This window comes from Oncorhynchus kisutch, linkage group LG18, assembly GCF_002021735.2.
Source record: "Oncorhynchus kisutch isolate 150728-3 linkage group LG18, Okis_V2, whole genome shotgun sequence".
NCBI classification, from domain to species: Eukaryota; Metazoa; Chordata; class Actinopteri; order Salmoniformes; family Salmonidae; genus Oncorhynchus; species Oncorhynchus kisutch.
In genome coordinates this window covers 30,025,908-30,047,140 of record NC_034191.2, presented here as the reverse complement: position 1 = coordinate 30,047,140, position 21,233 = coordinate 30,025,908, and the positions used below count along the sequence as shown (strand labels likewise).

Below are 21,233 nucleotides of genomic sequence, written 5' to 3'. Positions count from 1 at the left end.
CAGAAATGGAATACATGTCAGCGGTCAGCTGTTGATGATTTTTAGGAACGTTTTTGATCTCATCGTTTAATTCCACAGATCTTAGAGCAGTCAGTCCAACACAACAAAAAGCTTTCTCTGCTCTGAAGAAAAATGTCATGGGTAAAAATCTCTACAGGACCAGTCATTCAGTAAACCTCAACTAAATGCTGTAATAAATCATGTGGAGGTGACTAAACTGCTTGGAGTAACCCTGGATTGTAAACTGTCATGATCAAAACATATTGATACAACAGTAACTAAGATGGGGAGAAGTCTGTCCATAATAAAGCGCTGTTCTGCCTTTTTAACAGCATCAACAAGACAGATCAAATCAAAGTTTGTCAAGTGCACTGAATACAACAGGTGTAGACCTTACAGTGAAATGCTTACTAACAGGCTCTAACCAATTGTGCAAAACAAGGTATTAGGTGAAAAATAGGTAGGTAAAGAAATAAAACAGTACAAAAAGACAGGCTATATACAGTAGCGAGGCTATATACAGTAGCGAGGCTATATACAGTAGCGAGGCTATATACAGTAGCGAGGCTATATACAGTAGCGAGGCTATATACAGTAGCGAGGCTATATACAGTAGCGAGGCTATATACAGTAGCGAGGCTATAAAAGTAGCGAGGCTATATACAGTAGCGAGGCTATAAAAGTAACGAGGCTACATACAGACACCGGTTAGTCAGGCTGATTGAGGTAGTATGTACATGTAGATAAGGTTAAAGTAACTATGCATATATGAATAACAGAGAGTAACAGTAACGTAAAAGAGGGGTTGGCGGGTGGGACACAATGCAGATAGCCCGGTTAGCCACTGTGCGGGGGCACTGGTTGGTCAGCCCAATTGAGGTAGTATGTACAGTTAAAATGACTATGGGGGAGCACACAATGCAAATAGTCCGGGTAGCCATTTGATTACCTGAGTCTTATGGCTTGGGGGTAAAAACTGTTGAGAAGCCTTTTTGTCCTAGACTTGGCACTCCGGTCCCGCTTGCCATGTGGTATTCGAGAGAACAGTCTATCACTGGTGTGGCTGGGGTCTTTGACCATTTTTAGGGCCTTCCTCTGACACCGCCTGGTGTAGAGGTCCTGGATGGTAGGCAGCTTAGACACAGTGATGTACTGGGCAGTACGCACTACCCTCTGTAGTGCCTTGAGGTCAGAGGCCAAGAAGTTGCCGTACCAGGCAGTGATGCAACCAGTGCTCTAGGTCCTACAGGCCCTAGTTATGTTGAACCTGGACTACTGTTCAGTTGTGTGGTCAGGTGCCACAAAGAGGGACCTCTGAAAATGTAAATTGGCTCAGAACAAGGCAGCACGGGCTGGCCCTTAAATGTACATTTAGAGATAACAATAATATGCATGTAAATCTCTCATGGCTCAAAGTGGAAGATAGATTGACTTCATCACTACTTGTTTTTGTAAAAAGTGCTGACAAGGTGAATGCACTGAGCGGTTTGTCTGAACTACTAGCACACAGCTCGGACACCCATGCATACCCCACAAGACATGCCATCAAAAACAGAATATTGGAGGAGCACAGTACTACGTAGTGCCATGGCTACATGAAACTCTATTCCACATCGGGTAACTGATGCAAGCAGTAGTATCAGATAAATAACCCCCCCCCCCCCCCCGATAAATACACCTTATGGAACAGCTGGGACTGTGAAGAGACACATACAGAGGAACAGACACATGCTTACACATATACATAAGACACGCACACTGAATTTTGTATTGTAGATATGTGGTAGCAGAGTAATGGCCTGCGGGAACACACTTAATGTGTTGTGAAAAGTGTTAAGTAATGTCATGTAATATTTAAATGGTATATAAAACTGCCTTAATGTTACTGGAGCCCAGGTAAAACAGCTGCTGCCTTTAGTTCAGGTCATTAGGAGTAACAACGTGCCATAGTGAAGCCACAATTTAACAATTTAACTCCGTGGCGGTGCACACAACGCACCCACTTTAGTGGAAGGTATTCAATCATCTTTAATGAGTTCTTATAAGGACTTCAGAAATGGCATGTTGTGGGTTACTTCACATGCTTATTGAAGAAGCTAATGTTAACCTTCAACTTACTGTCTGCCCTCAAAGGGACCATTGTCAACATGCCATCAACTAAGTCCAAAAAAAGGGGAAGAAATGATGGGATGTGGGAACGAAAAGGGAAAAGTTTTTTACAGATTGACGGAGTAAAAAGGTTGATGGTTAGACTATAATACAGTCTCAGAGAAACAATGAAAGGATATGAAACCAAATTCAACATAACAGTAGTTGTGGTTGGCAACAATACCCTGTTTTGTTACTGTTGGAGCGAGGTAGAGGGTTTAACTGCCACTACTGTTGCACTCAGAGGACCAGGCAGCTTAGTGCTTTCCATAGGACATGGAGTGTGTGTATGGCAGGTTGACGATTATTGCCATGAGTCTTTTCCTGTAGGCAGAACTGAGCAATTTCCACTTAGCTGCAAAGTTAAAATGTGCTATATTGTACAAATTAAAAGGTTAGGGTTAGCAGTGTGTTTAAGGTTAGGGTTCAAATCCGATTTGATGACTTTGTGGCTGTGTCAGCTAGTGACCACTCTGCAGAGCTGCCTCCAGAACAAGATTAATGACAAAAAACTCCAACCTGCATGTGTGTGTGTGTAGACATGGGAAATGCAGTCACAAGACACAGCGAGCCATAAAGAAACTGTACAGCATGTTGTTATTGACCTCAAAGGACGAAAGCACATTTCTGCTGCAGGCAATTCAAAAGTCAGCACACTTATTTCTATCTACTAAAACTACAGTAGAGTAATTATGGTGCTATCGTTCAATGTCCGGATGTGAAAATGACTTTATTAAGCGTGAGTATAGTCAGACTATGCATTTACTTCAGAATATGTTCATTTCCCCGTCCTGGAGGAAATGCTTTATTTTACAGCATCTTAAGTGAAATGACAGGTTTCAACGCCCCTGTGAAATACAAACTGTATTTTACAGGACGTTCTGCAGACTAGATGGGAGATGCCCCATTGGCCACCAAAGTCCTGCCAGTCTGGTGTGACACATTCATACATACAGTAGACTCAGAACATCCAAATATAATTAATTCTAGTTCTGTGGAAATCACCTATAAAACACTCATTTTGGAACTTGAGGCTATTACCTCAATCTCATTTATGAGCGAATTCCCTTGAAAATGTCTGCACATTGGAGTGTTTGGTTTAATGCTTGAGTAGAACACACATAACTGCACCACATATCACACTTTCACAAAATGCTTGAAGACATGGCTAAAGGTCAATCAGATTTGTGAACATGGTCCCTAGCTGTGTGTTGTCGCTTTCCATGTTGTCTGTAGCTTGTTTTTCCACACTGTAGGTGTGGAAAAACTTTGTTGATTTTATTAATTTTGTCTTGTTGGTTTTTGTTCTATGTTGCTCTGTCTGTATGCTACATCTTGCTTATCCTATGTAGCTGTTGTCTATATTGTAATTGTTTTTAATAACCTGCCCAGGGACTGCGGTTGAAAATGAGCCGGCTGGCTAAAACCGGCACTTTTACTAAAACGTTGATTAATGTGCACTGTCCCTATAAAAATAAAATAAACTCAACTCAACAACAACTCCAGTGAGGTTCACCCTTGTGGCTTACCCAGGTGCAGGTGGTGATGTAGTGAACATGTGTGCTCTGCTCTGTGTGAATGCTGTGGTTGTTTCGATCAGTACAGAGGGCTCTGTGTGTTTGTGTGAGACTGGGCTATTAAAGAGACAGAATGGAGAGTGAGATGGGTGGGCAATACAGACACACACAGCTCTGCCAGAACAGCCCAAGGGAAGTCAGGTGCTCATCCTACATACTTTCTAAATGTAATCTGTTACAGTTGTTCGTTACCTGTCCAAAATGGCCTCTTACGTCGACCCCCTACTTTTTCGAACATTCTGTTAAAAATCGCGCAACATTTCGGCATCCTGCTACTCATGCCAGGAATATAGTATATGCATATGATTAGTATGTGTGGATAGAAAACACTCTCACGTTTCTAAAACTGGTTAAATCACGGCTGTGACTATAACAGAGCGTCTGTTTCATCGAAAAGCGCAAGAAAAATTGATCACTGAAAACTGGAAAGAATATCCATGCGCCACTTGCATGTATTGTTTAAGGGGCACGGAATTAAATGGGGCCGAGATTGCAAGTCCTACAGCTTCCACACGATGTCGCCAGTCTTGTCGTTTGCCTTTTCGTTGTTTCTTGGTCAAACGAGGTATAGAGACCAGTTTCCATCCGGTCTCCGACAGGAAGTTTTGGAAGAGAGATTTCGGAAGATGATTTGAAATCGTGGAGCTATTGAATACACATCGCCCGTGATCAATTTGATAGATTATTAACGTTTACTGATACCTAAAGTTGGATTACAAAAGTATTTCGAAGTGTTTTGTGAAAGTTTATCGTCGACTTTTTTAATTTAAAAAAATGACGTAGCGTTTTCAAACAGTGTTTTTTTCTGAATCACAGTTTCCATAGATGGCTATTTTGGGTATATATGGACCGATTTAATCGAAAAAAAAGACCCAATAGTGATGTTTATGGGACATATAGGAGTGCCAACAAAGAAGCTCGTCAAAGGTAATGAAAGTTTTATATTTTATTTCTGCTATTTGTGTTGCGCCGGCTACGCAAAATCTTTTGTTTACGTCGCATTCAGGTATTTCGGGGTGTTGCATGCTATCAGATAATAGCTTCTCATGCTTTCGCCGAAAAGCATTTTAATAATCTGACTTGTTGGCTAGATTCACAACGAGTGTAGCTTTAATTCACTACCCTGCATGTGTGTTTTAATGAACGTTTGAGTTTTAACGAGTGCTATTAGCATTTGGCGTAGCGCATTTGCATTTGCTGATGGCTAGATGAGACGATTGAGTCTCGGGTCGACGTAAGAGGTTTAACCAAACTCAGTAATGTAATCTGATTTCTTTTGGATCACTTTTCCCTTAAGGAGGCATTAGAAGACAAAACGATCCATCAAATGCATTTGGCGTGTCATCATAGTGGTATCTGACTTGTGGAACAAACTTAAACTTGTGCCTTTTTTGAAAATGTTGAATTTAATGTGTTGTGTCAATGTATATTCTCACAAACATCCTTCAGATTTTTTTTTTTTTAAAGAGCCAAGGCCACATCTGTAGTATCTGTAATGTGATTACAATATTTTTGCTGGTAACGTAACCATTCATTTTTTTGTAATCAGATTACATATAATCAGTTAATCCCCAACTCTGTAAGTACCCATATATATTACAGCACATCTACAGTAGACTGGTGCTCTAAGACTTGAGCAAAATGCAATTAAACTGACACCATCAGACAGGAAGAGAGTCCCTGTCAATAACATCTGCACTGCCGCAGCAGCAGGTAGGCTAACTCTCCAAAACCAATACACACGCACAGTGCAATCAGCTGTTGTTACATTAATCAATATAGACATCTTAACATCCCTATGAAAGACTGGTGCCTCCCCTCTCACAACAGGCAACCAGCACCCAGCTGCAGTGGTGCCAGAACACAAGGCAACAACAACCAACATGTGTTTAAAGTCATGGGAAGCCATGCACATCATACTAAGCACTTCACAGTATAAATCTTTGTTGAGAGGAAGAATGTCAAGCCTAATGCAGAATTATGCTCACACAGAACACACCGACTGATATTTATACCAAACTGACTGAAGGCAACTTGTAGTGTTGTGTTGCAGACTGTGTGATATAGTGTTAAACCTCAAGCATATGCTCAGGGGAGAAGCTGGCAATGCTGACAAAGACAAATAGTTTCATTACCACTATAGTGGAGGAGTAAACACTACAGACCAAACAAACAAACAAACAAACAAACACACACACACACACACACACATACCTCAGAGTCGCTGTTTGTTTCAGAGTTTGCTGCCATTTTCTCCTTTGGGACCCCAATTACATGAAAATAAAAGCCCCCAATAGAAGACAGAACCCAAATCAAAAGAGACAGATCAGAGGAGACGGTAAACAGGCCTTGAAAAGCTCCTCAGTCCTACTGTCACTTCACCTCTCACAGAATACACCTTAGTACATAAACACACCCATTTCTCCTACCCTCATCCAATCAATTGATATCAAATCTACATAACCAGACCCCTTGCTACAGACTTCAGGGCTCTGTTTTGCATGCCCCTTGGCTCATTGTCAACCACTCTCTGTGGTGTATATTTGAATAATCCCACCCCTTTCTCAGTTCTGACCAATGTGTGCAGCCCATGTATATTTGATGCAGCAGTAGCGCTGTCCTGTCACTCCTTCCTTCAGGAGAGATGCTGCACTGTTGGAAGCTTTACAACATCTGCCCTGTCTCCTCTTAAACAAGCCCCTACTGTCCTCATTCTGCACAGCCACAGCTTTGCTCCACAATGCACACACAGATGTTGTGCTTGTGCAAGATACATGCATGTGCAGACACACACACACACACACACGTTTGTGTCTCTAATGGTCAAACAGTCAGGAAGGAAGAGTTTCATTTAAGCACAGCTCATCACTTAGTACTCATACAGGCTGCAGGCGCCCCAGACTCTAGCACCGCTCACTGCCCCCATCCAACCCTCCTAGCATCTCAGCTGGCAGTACCAGGGCAAGAGTGGTACTGCAGTGGGGAAGAAACGTCTTTCCAGTGTGTGCGTGTACGTACATGTCACATGCATCTGTGGGGACAGGGCACTAAAGGGATGCACAGCCTCAAATACTTCTCAATGTACGCAATGTGGATACAACGTGCGCGCACAGACACACACACTTTAGTCAGTCACCTTACTAGGCCATAATATAAAAGATTTACCATAATCTGTCTGGTATTACGCATTACTCATTCTTAGGGAATTCGGTTTTTGCGATTACGCTATTCCCTCCCATTTTACAGCAAGGTTTAAAAGTCAAATGAATGGACACAGCAGAAAGACTGAGCCGCATACATTATCTCAGTCTTTTGTAAGGCAGTCCAGGAATGAAGCAGGAACATGATTTTCTCAGCTCAGCAGCATTCAGACAGACTCATAGGCTTAGACAGACAGACAGACTCATAGGCTTAGACAGACAGACAGACAGACTCATAGGCTTAGACAGACAGACAGACAGACTCATAGGCTTAGACAGACAGACAGAGACAGACAGACTCATAGGTTTAGACAGACAGACAGACAGAGACAGACTCATAGGCTTAGACAGACAGACAGACAGACAGAGACAGACTAATAGGCTTAGACAGACAGACAGACAGACTAATAGGCTTAGACAGACAGAGACAGACAGACTCATAGGCTTAGACAGACAGACACTAATAGGCTTAGACAGACAGACACTAATAGGCTTAGACAGACAGACTCATAGGCTTAGACAGACAGACTCATAGGCTTAGACAGACAGACTCATAGGCTTAGACAGACAGAGACAGACAGACTCATAGGCTTAGACAGACAGAGACAGACAGACTCATAGGCTTAGACAGACAGAGACAGACAGACTCATAGGCTTAGACAGACAGAGACAGACAGACTCATAGGCTTAGACAGACAGAGACAGACAGACTCATAGGCTTAGACAGACAGAGACAGACAGACACTAATAGGCTTAGACAGACAGACAGACACTAATAGGCTTAGACAGACAGACAGACAGACTCATAGGCTTAGACAGACAGACTCATAGGCTTAGACAGACAGACAGACTCATAGGCTTAGACAGACAGACAGACAGACAGACAGAGACTCATAGGCTTAGACAGACAGACAGAGACTCATAGGCTTAGACAGACAAGACAGACAGACAGACAGACAGACAGACAGACAGACACATAGGCTTAGACAGACAGACACATAGGCTTAGACAGACAGACAGACAGACAGACAGACACATAGGCTTAGACAGACAGACAGACAGACTCGTAGGCTTAGACAGACAGACAGACTCGTAGGCTTAGACAGACAGACAGACTCATAGGCTTAGACAGACAGACAGAGACAGACAGACTCATAGGCTTAGACAGACAGACAGAGACAGACAGACTCATAGGCTTAGACAGACAGACAGAGACAGACAGACTCATAGGCTTAGACAGACAGACAGAGACAGACAGACTCATAGGCTTAGACAGACAGACAGAGACAGACAGACTCATAGGCTTAGACAGACAGACAGAGACAGACAGACTCATAGGCTTAGACAGACAGACAGACACATAGGCTTAGACAGACAGACAGACACATAGGCTTAGACAGACAGACACATAGGCTTAGACAGACAGACAGACAGACACATAGGCTTAGACAGACAGACAGAGACTCATAGGCTTAGACAGACAGACAGAGACAGACAGACTCATAGGCTTAGACAGACAGACAGAGACAGACAGACTCATAGGCTTAGACAGACAGACAGACAGAGACAGACAGACAGACTCATAGGCTTAGACAGACAGACAGACAGAGACAGACAGACTCATAGGCTTAGACAGACAGACAGACAGAGACAGACAGACTCATAGGCTTAGACAGACAGACAGAGACAGACAGACTCATAGGCTTAGACAGACAGACAGAGACAGACAGACTCATAGGCTTAGACAGACAGACAGAGACAGACAGACTCATAGGCTTAGACAGACAGACAGAGACAGACAGACTCATAGGCTTAGACAGACAGACAGAGACAGACAGACTCATAGGCTTAGACAGACAGACAGAGACAGACAGACTCATAGGCTTAGACAGACAGACAGACAGACAGACTCATAGGCTTAGACAGACACTAATAGGCTTAGACAGACAGACACTAATAGGCTTAGACACAGACAGACAAACAGACAGACTCATAGGCTTAGACAGACAGACAGAGACAGACAGACTCATAGGCTTAGACAGACAGACAGACAGACAGACAGACACATAGGCTTAGACAGACAGACAGACAGACAGACACATAGGCTTAGACAGACAGACAGACAGACACTAATAGGCTTAGACAGACAGACACTAATAGGCTTAGACAGACTGACAGACAGACAGACTCATAGGCTTAGACAGACAGACAGACAGACACTAATAGGCTTAGACAGACAGACACTAATAGGCTTAGACAGACAGACAGACAGACAGACACTAATAGGCTTAGACAGACAGACACTAATAGGCTTAGACAGACTGACAGACAGACAGACACATAGGCTTAGACAGACAGACAGACAGACTCGTAGGCTTAGACAGACAGACAGACAGACTCGTAGGCTTAGACAGACAGACAGACTCATAGGCTTAGACAGACAGACAGACTCATAGGCTTAGACAGACAGACAGACAGACAGACTCATAGGCTTAGACAGACAGACAGAGACAGACAGACTCATAGGCTTAGACAGACAGACAGAGACAGACAGACTCATAGGCTTAGACAGACAGACAGAGACAGACAGACTCATAGGCTTAGACAGACAGACAGAGACAGACAGACTCATAGGCTTAGACAGACAGAGACAGACAGACTCATAGGCTTAGACAGACAGACAGAGACAGACAGACTCATAGGCTTAGACAGACAGACAGACAGACTCATAGGCTTAGACAGACACTAATAGGCTTAGACAGACAGACACTAATAGGCTTAGACAGACAGACAAACAGACAGACTCATAGGCTTAGACAGACAGACAGACACATAGGCTTAGACAGACAGACAGACAGACACTAATAGGCTTAGACAGACAGACACTAATAGGCTTAGACAGACAGACAGACTCATAGGCTTAGACAGACAGACAGACAGACAGACTCATAGGCTTAGACAGACTCATAGGCTTAGACAGACAGACAGACAGACTCATAGGCTTAGACAGACAGACAGACAGACAGACTCATAGGCTTAGACAGACAGACAGACTCATAGGCTTCGACAGACAGACAGACAGACTCATAGGCTTAGACAGACAGACAGACAGACTCATAGGCTTAGACAGACAGACAGACAGACTAATAGGCTTAGACAGACAGACAGACAGACTAATAGGCTTAGACAGACTCATAGGCTTAGACAGACAGACAGACTCATAGGCTTAGACAGACAGACAGACAGACTCATAGGCTTAGACAGACAGACAGACAGACTCATAGGCTTCGACAGACAGACAGACAGACTCATAGGCTTAGACAGACAGACAGACAGACTCATAGGCTTAGACAGACAGACAGACTCATAGGCTTAGACAGACAGACAGACAGACAGACTCATAGGCTTAGACAGACTCATAGGCTTAGACAGACAGACAGACAGACAGACTCATAGGCTTAGACAGACAGACAGACTAATAGGCTTAGACAGACTCATAGGCTTAGACAGACAGACAGACAGACTCATAGGCTTAGACAGACAGACAGACAGACTAATAGGCTTAGACAGACAGACAGACAGACTAATAGGCTTAGACAGACAGACAGACAGACTAATAGGCTTAGACAGACAGACAGACAGACAGACTCATAGGCTTAGACAGACAGACAGACACTAATAGGCTTAGACAGACAGACACTAATAGGCTTAGACAGACAGACACATAGGCTTAGACAGACAGACAGACAGACAGACACATAGGCTTAGACAGACAGACAGACACTAATAGGCTTAGACAGACAGACACTAATAGGCTTAGACAGACAGACACATAGGCTTAGACAGACAGACAGACAGACAGACTCATAGGCTTAGACAGACAGACAGACTCATAGGCTTAGACAGACAGACAGAGACAGACAGACTCATAGGCTTAGACAGACAGAGACAGACAGACTCATAGGCTTAGACAGACAGACAGAGACAGACAGACTCATAGGCTTAGACAGACAGACAGACAGACTCATAGGCTTAGACAGACACTAATAGGCTTAGACAGACAGACACTAATAGGCTTAGACAGACAGACAAACAGACAGACTCATAGGCTTAGACAGACAGACAGACACATAGGCTTAGACAGACAGACAGACAGACACTAATAGGCTTAGACAGACAGACACTAATAGGCTTAGACAGACAGACAGACTCATAGGCTTAGACAGACAGACAGACAGACAGACTCATAGGCTTAGACAGACTCATAGGCTTAGACAGACAGACAGACAGACTCATAGGCTTAGACAGACAGACAGACAGACAGACTCATAGGCTTAGACAGACAGACAGACTCATAGGCTTCGACAGACAGACAGACAGACTCATAGGCTTAGACAGACAGACAGACAGACTCATAGGCTTAGACAGACAGACAGACAGACTAATAGGCTTAGACAGACAGACAGACAGACTAATAGGCTTAGACAGACTCATAGGCTTAGACAGACAGACAGACTCATAGGCTTAGACAGACAGACAGACAGACTCATAGGCTTAGACAGACAGACAGACAGACTCATAGGCTTCGACAGACAGACAGACAGACTCATAGGCTTAGACAGACAGACAGACAGACTCATAGGCTTAGACAGACAGACAGACTCATAGGCTTAGACAGACAGACAGACAGACAGACTCATAGGCTTAGACAGACAGACAGACTAATAGGCTTAGACAGACTCATAGGCTTAGACAGACAGACAGACAGACTCATAGGCTTAGACAGACAGACAGACAGACTAATAGGCTTAGACAGACAGACAGACAGACTAATAGGCTTAGACAGACAGACAGACAGACTAATAGGCTTAGACAGACAGACAGACAGACAGACTCATAGGCTTAGACAGACAGACAGACACTAATAGGCTTAGACAGACAGACACTAATAGGCTTAGACAGACAGACACATAGGCTTAGACAGACAGACAGACAGACAGACACATAGGCTTAGACAGACAGACAGACACTAATAGGCTTAGACAGACAGACACTAATAGGCTTAGACAGACTGACAGACAGACAGACTCATAGGCTTAGACAGACAGACAGACAGACACTAATAGGCTTAGACAGACAGACACTAATAGGCTTAGACAGACAGACAGACAGACAGACACTAATAGGCTTAGACAGACAGACACTAATAGGCTTAGACAGACTGACAGACAGACAGACACATAGGCTTAGACAGACAGACAGACAGACTCGTAGGCTTAGACAGACAGACAGACAGACTCGTAGGCTTAGACAGACAGACAGACTCATAGGCTTAGACAGACAGACAGACTCATAGGCTTAGACAGACAGACAGACAGACAGACTCATAGGCTTAGACAGACAGACAGAGACAGACAGACTCATAGGCTTAGACAGACAGACAGAGACAGACAGACTCATAGGCTTAGACAGACAGACAGAGACAGACAGACTCATAGGCTTAGACAGACAGACAGAGACAGACAGACTCATAGGCTTAGACAGACAGACAGAGACAGACAGACTCATAGGCTTAGACAGACAGACAGACAGACTCATAGGCTTAGACAGACACTAATAGGCTTAGACAGACAGACACTAATAGGCTTAGACAGACAGACAAACAGACAGACTCATAGGCTTAGACAGACAGACAGACACATAGGCTTAGACAGACAGACAGACAGACACTAATAGGCTTAGACAGACAGACACTAATAGGCTTAGACAGACAGACAGACTCATAGGCTTAGACAGACAGACAGACTCATAGGCTTAGACAGACAGACAGACAGACAGACTCATAGGCTTAGACAGACTCATAGGCTTAGACAGACAGACAGACAGACTCATAGGCTTAGACAGACAGACAGACTCATAGGCTTAGACAGACAGACAGACTCATAGGCTTCGACAGACAGACAGACAGACTCATAGGCTTAGACAGACAGACAGACAGACTCATAGGCTTAGACAGACAGACAGACAGACTAATAGGCTTAGACAGACAGACAGACAGACTAATAGGCTTAGACAGACAGACAGACAGACTAATAGGCTTAGACAGACAGACAGACAGACTAATAGGCTTAGACAGACTCATAGGCTTAGACAGACAGACAGACTCATAGGCTTAGACAGACAGACAGACAGACTCATAGGCTTAGACAGACAGACAGACAGACTCATAGGCTTCGACAGACAGACAGACAGACTCATAGGCTTAGACAGACAGACAGACAGACTCATAGGCTTAGACAGACAGACAGACTCATAGGCTTAGACAGACAGACAGACAGACAGACAGACTCATAGGCTTAGACAGACTCATAGGCTTAGACAGACAGACAGACAGACAGACTCATAGGCTTAGACAGACTCATAGGCTTAGACAGACAGACAGACAGACTCATAGGCTTAGACAGACAGACAGACAGACTAATAGGCTTAGACAGACAGACAGACAGACTAATAGGCTTAGACAGACAGACAGACAGACTAATAGGCTTAGACAGACAGACAGACAGACAGACTCATAGGCTTAGACAGACAGACAGACACTAATAGGCTTAGACAGACAGACACTAATAGGCTTAGACAGACAGACACTAATAGGCTTAGACAGACAGACACTAATAGGCTTAGACAGACAGACACTAATAGGCTTAGACAGACAGACACTAATAGGCTTAGACAGACAGACACTAATAGGCTTAGACAGACAGACAGACAGACAGACAGACACAGACAGACTCATAGGCTTAGACAGACAGACAGACACTAATAGGCTTAGACAGACAGACAGACAGACAGACAGACAGACAGACAGACAGACAGACAGACAGACAGACAGACAGACAGACAGACAGACACATAGGCTTAGACAGACAGACAGACAGACACTAATAGGCTTAGACAGACAGACAGACACTAATAGGCTTAGACAGACAGACAGACAGACTCATAGGCTTAGACAGACTCATAGGCTTAGACAGACAGACAGACACTAATAGGCTTAGACAGACAGACAGACAGACAGACAGACAGACAGACAGACAGACAGACTCATAGGCTTAGACAGACAGACAGACTCATAGGCTTAGACAGACAGACAGACAGACAGACAGACAGACAGACAGACAGACAGACTCATAGGCTTAGACAGACAGACAGACTCATAGGCTTAGACAGACAGACAGACAGACAGACTCATAGGCTTAGACAGACAGACAGAGACAGACAGACTCATAGGCTTAGACAGACAGACAGAGACAGACAGACTCATAGGCTTAGACAGACAGACAGACAGACTCATAGGCTTAGACAGACAGACAGAGACAGACAGACTCATAGGCTTAGACAGACAGACAGACAGACTCATAGGCTTAGACAGACAGACAGACAGACTCATAGGCTTAGACAGACAGACAGACACATAGGCTTAGACAGACAGACAGACAGACTCATAGGCTTAGACAGACAGACAGACAGACTCATAGGCTTAGACAGACAGACAGACTCATAGGCTTAGACAGACAGACAGACTCATAGGCTTAGACAGACAGACAGACTCATAGGCTTAGACAGACAGACAGACACAGACAGACAGACAGACAGACTAATAGGCTTAGACAGACAGACAGACAGACAGACTAATAGGCTTAGACAGACTCATAGGCTTAGACAGACAGACAGACAGACTCATAGGCTTAGACAGACAGACAGACAGACTCATAGGCTTAGACAGACAGACAGACAGACAGACTCATAGGCTTAGACAGACAGACAGACAGACAGACTCATAGGCTTAGACAGACAGACAGACAGACAGACTAATAGGCTTAGACAGACAGACAGACTCATAGGCTTAGACAGACAGACAGACTCATAGGCTTAGACAGACAGACAGACAGACAGACAGACAGACAGACAGACAGACAGACAGACAGACAGACAGACAGACAGACAGACAGACAGACAGACAGACAGACAGACTCATAGGCTTAGACAGACAGACACAGACAGACTCATAGGATTAGACAGACAGACTCATAGGCTTAGACAGACAGACACAGACAGACTCATAGGATTAGACAGACAGACAGACATAGGCACAGACAGACAGACAGACAGACAGACAGACAGACAGACAGACAGACAGACAGACAGACAGACAGACAGACAGACAGACAGACAGACTCATAGGCTTAGACAGACAGACAGAGACTCATAGGCTTAGACAGACAGACAGAGACTCATAGGCTTAGACAGACAGACAGAGACTCATAGGCTTAGACAGACAGACAGCCTCATAGGCTTAGACAGACAGACAGACTCATAGGCTTAGACAGACAGACAGACTCATAGGCTTAGACAGACAGACAGACTCATAGGCTAATAGGCTTAGACAGACTCATAGGCTTAGACAGACTCATAGGCTTAGACAGACTCATAGGCTTAGACAGACTCAGACTTAGACAGACAGACAGACAGACTCATAGGCTTAGACAGACTCATAGGCTTAGACAGACTCATAGGCTTAGACAGACTCAGACTTAGACAGACAGACAGACAGACTCATAGGCTTAGACAGACAGACTCATAGGCTTAGACAGACAGACAGACTCATAGGCTTAGACAGACAGACACAGACAGACTCATAGGATTAGACAGACAGACTCATAGGCTTAGACAGACAGACAGACAGACACATAGGCATATACAGACAGACAGACAGACAGACATAGGCATAGACAGACAGACAGACAGACTCATAGGATTAGACAGACAGACACATAGGCATAGACAGACAGACAGACAGACAGACACATAGGATTAGACAGACAGACACATAGGATTAGACAGACAGACAGACAGACAGACACATAGGATTAGACAGACAGACAGACAGACACATAGGCTTAGACAGACTCATAGGCTTAGGCAGACAGACAGACAGACAGACAGAGACTCATAGGCTTAGACAGACACAGACAGACAGACTCATAGGATTAGACAGACAGACAGACTCATAGGATTAGACAGACAGACAGACTCATAGGATTAGACAGACAGACACATAGGATTAGACAGACAGCCTATGACAGACAGACAGACAGACTCATAGGATTAGACAGACAGACAGACACATAGGATTAGACAGACAGACACATAGGATTAGACAGACAGACACATAGGATTAGACAGACAGACAGACAGACACATAGGCTTAGACAGACAGACAGACTCATAGGATTAGACAGACAGACAGACAGACAGACAGACAGACAGACAGACAGACAGACAGACAGACAGACAGACAGACAGACAGACAGACAGACAGACAGACAGACAGACAAGACAGACAGACAGACAGACAGACAGACAGACAGACAGACAGACAGACAGACAGACAGACAGACAGACAGACAGACAGACAGACAGACAGACAGACAGACAGACAGACAGACAGACAGACAGGACAGACAGACAGACTCATAGGCTTAGGCAGACAGACAGACAGACAGAGACTCATAGGCTTAGACAGACAGACAGACTCATAGGCTTAGACAAACAGACAGACTCATAGGCTTAGACAGACAGACACAGACAGACTCATAGGCTTAGACAGACAGACAAACAGACAGACTCATAGGCTTAGACAGACAGACAGACAGACTCATAGGCTTAGACAGACAGACAGACAGACTCATAGGCTTAGACAGACAGACAGACTCATAGGCTTAGACAGACAGACAGACTCATAGGCTTAGACAGACAGACAGAGAGACAGACAGACAGACAATTCAGATAATCTAGGACTACAAGAGAGAAAGAGAGCGCTGGGCTTCAGACCATACACATTAATCTTCCTTTGACAGATTTGCTGTGAGAGGAATTCACAGTCAGCCTCTGGGGGGAGAGGCTGTCTGGAATACTGTGGACCACTACCAGATCCAGATCCCAACCTACAGGATCATCACTGTCAGCGACCAACATATAGACAGTGCAATGAATACTGTAAGCAGTAGACAGTATCCTCTTATACAGACCCATACAGTATGGTAAAAACCCACTAAGATCCTGTAAAGCTGTGAGAAATGTGCAGGGCCGGCTGGAGGGTGAGAGGGGGGCATTCCCATTTCCAAGCAGACTGGAGTGCCATGCCCACTTTCCTGTGGTGTCAATACTACTTCCTGTAGTATTGAAAGTCTGTTGAAAGGAGTCCAGGTCCTGTATTCACAAAGTGTCTTAAGAGTTCTGATCCAGGTCTGCCCTCTTATTCATTATGATTTAACAGGCTGAACTGATCCTAGAACAGCACTCATACTCTAAGACACTTTGTAAATATGGGCCCTGGTCCTCTCTAAAACTCTCATCAGGGACTGATAATCAGGATTGTCTAAAGGAGCTGACAGCATGCCCCAAGAGATGACACACACACACACACACACACAGCTCAGACAGACTAGATAACACCATAATAAACAGCTGTCTTTGGAGACTCCACCAGAACATATTCTCAAACATAATGCACTTAGATCAGATACAAATTTGAGTCATTTGCTGTGGTCAACAGACCTTCATCAAATGGAAAACAAGTGAGACAGGAAAACACATGGTTGCTCAAATTGTGCTCCTGTGTCTGAGGCACGTAGCACTGTAGACACTTGGTCCTCAGACTCCACTGGGTACAACACTGACACCAGAGTGAGCTGGCAGAGAGGTGGCGCCATCTAGTGCCCTCCACATGAAACAGCTTGTCAAACACACGTACACCCGAAAATGACAACAACCCCACGTCATAAAATAACACCTGATGCCAATGACATAAATGCCCATGGCTATTATAAATAGCAGAGCATTGCATCACACTAGTGGGACAGTAATTGTAATGCACACAGCGATCTAACTGAACACACACAGAAATGCTACTGCCCTGTAGACAAGGACAACTAGCACACAAAGTATGGTTCAGTCATGTGATGTGTGTGAGACAGGGTCTCTCTCTAGGGGTAGGGCAGCAGACAATACAACCTGGCTCTTATGAAGCCAGGGTAGGCTATGCCGAATTGGCGCAAAAGCACTGCGATTCTCCACGGAGGTTAATTCAGGACATGTAAAACATTCAGAGAACAGAGTTTTCACAATAGAGACCAAAATGCCTTATCAGCATTCTCAGATCAACTAAAATCATTAAAAACACATTGTTCACAAGAAGAATTCAAGAATCTAACAGCTCTCACTGAACTTCCACATCACCAGCTATCGACCGCCTCTGCATGAACAAGAACATCAGTTCACAGCAGCGCACAGCAGCCCACAGCAGCCCACAGCAGCCCTGGCCCCCACATGAGGAGAAGTCCTTAGTGCTGAACCTGCACTTCCTCCTCCATTCAATTAAGGTCCTTTATCTGACCCAGCTAAACGTTCCTGTTGGAACCAGGCTGCACAAGCAGCATTCCTCCACCCTCTGTTCTGTTTTATCCTCGACAAGCCGGTGTGGAGAAACAATCGGCTCGTGAGGTCGTGGCGAGGAGGTGTTCCGTCAGAGGGCTGAGGAAATGAAAGAGGCCATCAGAGATTAATAGAGGGAGGGAAGGGAAGAGAGAGGGAGAGTGAGATGGAAGGAGAACTCCTATTATCAATTACTTAGGTATGACCCTCAGTATATATTCCAGAGGAAACACTGAGTGCCAATGGCACATGATCCCATGTCTTTAGATGTGTTTTCCCCCTCTAATGCTCAGTTGGATAGTTCTCTATGAAAGCAATGGCCTTTAGATGGATACAAGCTTCTGGATAGCTCCCACTAGGTAACAAACCACTGCACTACAACCAGTGTGCCTACCCAGTCTCTGCAGTGAGTGTAGAATTCGATGGCACTCCTGTGCAGGGTTGGCCAGTGTGGCCCCAGTCATCCATCCATACCTCCTCTGTCCAAAATGGGCTCTCTCTCCCTCTCCAACCAGAAGTCATGGTGGACAAGCACAGTTACAAGTGATACCTCTACAAGTGATACCTCTACAAGTGATACCTCTACAAGTGATACCTCTACAAGTGATACCTCTACAAGTGATACCTCTACAAGTGATACCTCTACAAGTGATACCTCTACAAGTGATACCTCTACACGGTAGAACTGTTTTCCAGCAACTCAAAAGGCTGTAGGGGCTGTTTTAGCTGCTTTATTTTGCTGACGTCTCTAGAGAGAGGGCTACTACGGAAGCACCAGAGAACGACACACACACACACACACCTTTATAATAGGTTGATTATAGTTGGCCATTTGAACTGTATTTGTTATGGTCTTATTTAAAACAAAACAAAATTGGGTGGGGAGTATAAATATATATTTTTGTTGACGTTTATACTGTTCTGTGTTCCAGTTACAGAAGCCAAGCTGAACAAAGGTCTGCATTTCCATTTAGCTATAAATAAATAGCCCTGAATTATCCCCGTCCCTACACCTTTGACAGAGACCTGGGGCCTTCTGTCAGACTAGTGCTTTACCATTCACTCTACTCTCACTCATTTACCCAAAGCTGAGGAAACCAGAGATTATTATTGCTTTTCAATGACCCCTAGATCACCGTAAAGCTCAAACTGCAGCTGAATAATTACTTTCAATTCCAGACAGAGAACAAAGCACTTTGTTGTAAACCTGCATGGGAAGGTATTGTTAATGTTTATCTAGACTAGCTAGGGTCTGTTAGTACCCAAACAGTGATGTTAATGTTTATCTAGACTAGCTAGGGTCTGTTAGTACCCAAACAGTGATGTTAATGTTTATCTAGACCAGCTAGGGTCTGTTAGTACCCAAACAGTGATGCTAATGTTTATCTAGACTAGCTAGGGTCTGTTAGTACCCAAACAGTGATGTTAATGTTTATCTAGACTAGCTAGGGTCTGTTAGTACCCAAACAGTGATGTTAATGTTTATCTAGACTAGCTAGGGTCTGTTAGTACCCAAACAGTGATGTTAATGTTTATCTAGACTAGCTAGGGTCTGTTAGTACCCAAACAGTGATGTTGATGTTTATCTAGACTAGCTAGGGTCTGTTAGTACCCAAACAGTGATGTTGATGTTTATCTAGACTAGCTAGGGTCTGTTAGTACCCAAACAGTGATGTTGATGTTTATCTAGACTAGCTAGGGTCTGTTAGTACCCAAACAGTGATGTTGATGTTTATCTAGACTAGCTAGGGTCTGTTAGTACCCAAACAGTGATGTTGATGTTTATCTAGACTAGCTAGGGTCTGTTAGTACCCAAACAGTGATGTTGATGTTTATCTAGACTAGCTAGGGTCTGTTAGTACCCAAGTACTGCAGGTCTGTTGTAACCAAACAGTGGAGGAAGAGAAAATATGCAGCCAGACAACAGACACCTGAATCTGTAAATAACCAAGACAGACAAAACGATGTATGAACATCTGGTTAGTAGCCAGGCTGTGAACAGAGTTTTGCCTTTTGAGAGTGAGGTCAGTGTGTGAAACTGTGGACTATTACTAAACGGTTACAGTGCATTCCAGCCAGCCTGTCGTCCTCATTACATGAATATAATACCACCTTGTGTGATCTCAAGCGCCAAAAACAGGCCTTATCAAAATGTTGACTTTAAAGAGGGGCCAGGAGTTAATTAGGACTGATGGTTGCCGTTGGACACAGTGTTGACATTGTGTGGTGAGCAGATTTAATAAGGGAGGGAGTGATGTCAGCGTCTGGACTGAACTTCCTGTCTTGCTCAGTAGAGGAGGGTCTTGTCTAAAGGAAGTGAAGAACAACAGGTATCTAGACATCTCTAACTTTAACAAAACTATAGTAACATTAGATGGCAACTTTTCTTTTGGCTAAATTGAAAACCAAACCTGTGGTTTTCCACATGGAGTGAAGGTGATGTATATTAGTTCCTAAACAGGTTAGATCATTCCTCAATGGATGACATTAAATACTTATTAATCTCATAACTGTCATAAGCTAAGGTTGCATCTGGTGACCCTGCATGCTGGTTTTTCTGTCTGACCACATCTCTCTCTGAATACGTCGTCATATTCGTGGGTCCCCCAACCCCTACAGCTACTAAAGCACTCTTATTGAAAATTATTTACAGGACCAGTATCCATTTCTGCAGCAATGCAACGCTGCAAAGTACCAGTCATCCTGGCCTATTACACAGCTGCATGGAAAGACGGACAGCTGTAGCTAGACCTACAGTAGCCTAGTTATGATAGAATACTGGAGAGGGAATCTGTACTTGTTTCTCTTTTCT

At 44.1% G+C, this 21,233-nt stretch overlaps 1 protein-coding gene across 4 annotated transcripts in view; it reads right to left on the bottom strand.

Moving 5' to 3' along the window:
* LOC109875592 (septin-4) overlaps positions 1-21,233 on the bottom strand; it is a 77,256-nt gene that overhangs the window by 18,932 nt on the left and 37,091 nt on the right. The window contains exon 1 of one of the 4 annotated variants that reach the window (XM_020467953.2): positions 5,940-6,179. The exons of the other annotated variants lie outside the window; for them this stretch is intronic. Within the exon in view, the coding sequence (XP_020323542.1) occupies positions 5,940-5,975 (36 nt within the window). The 5' untranslated portion in view covers positions 5,976-6,179. Of the gene's footprint in view, positions 1-5,939; positions 6,180-21,233 lie in introns of those variants that run through there. 4 annotated transcript variants of the gene reach the window in all.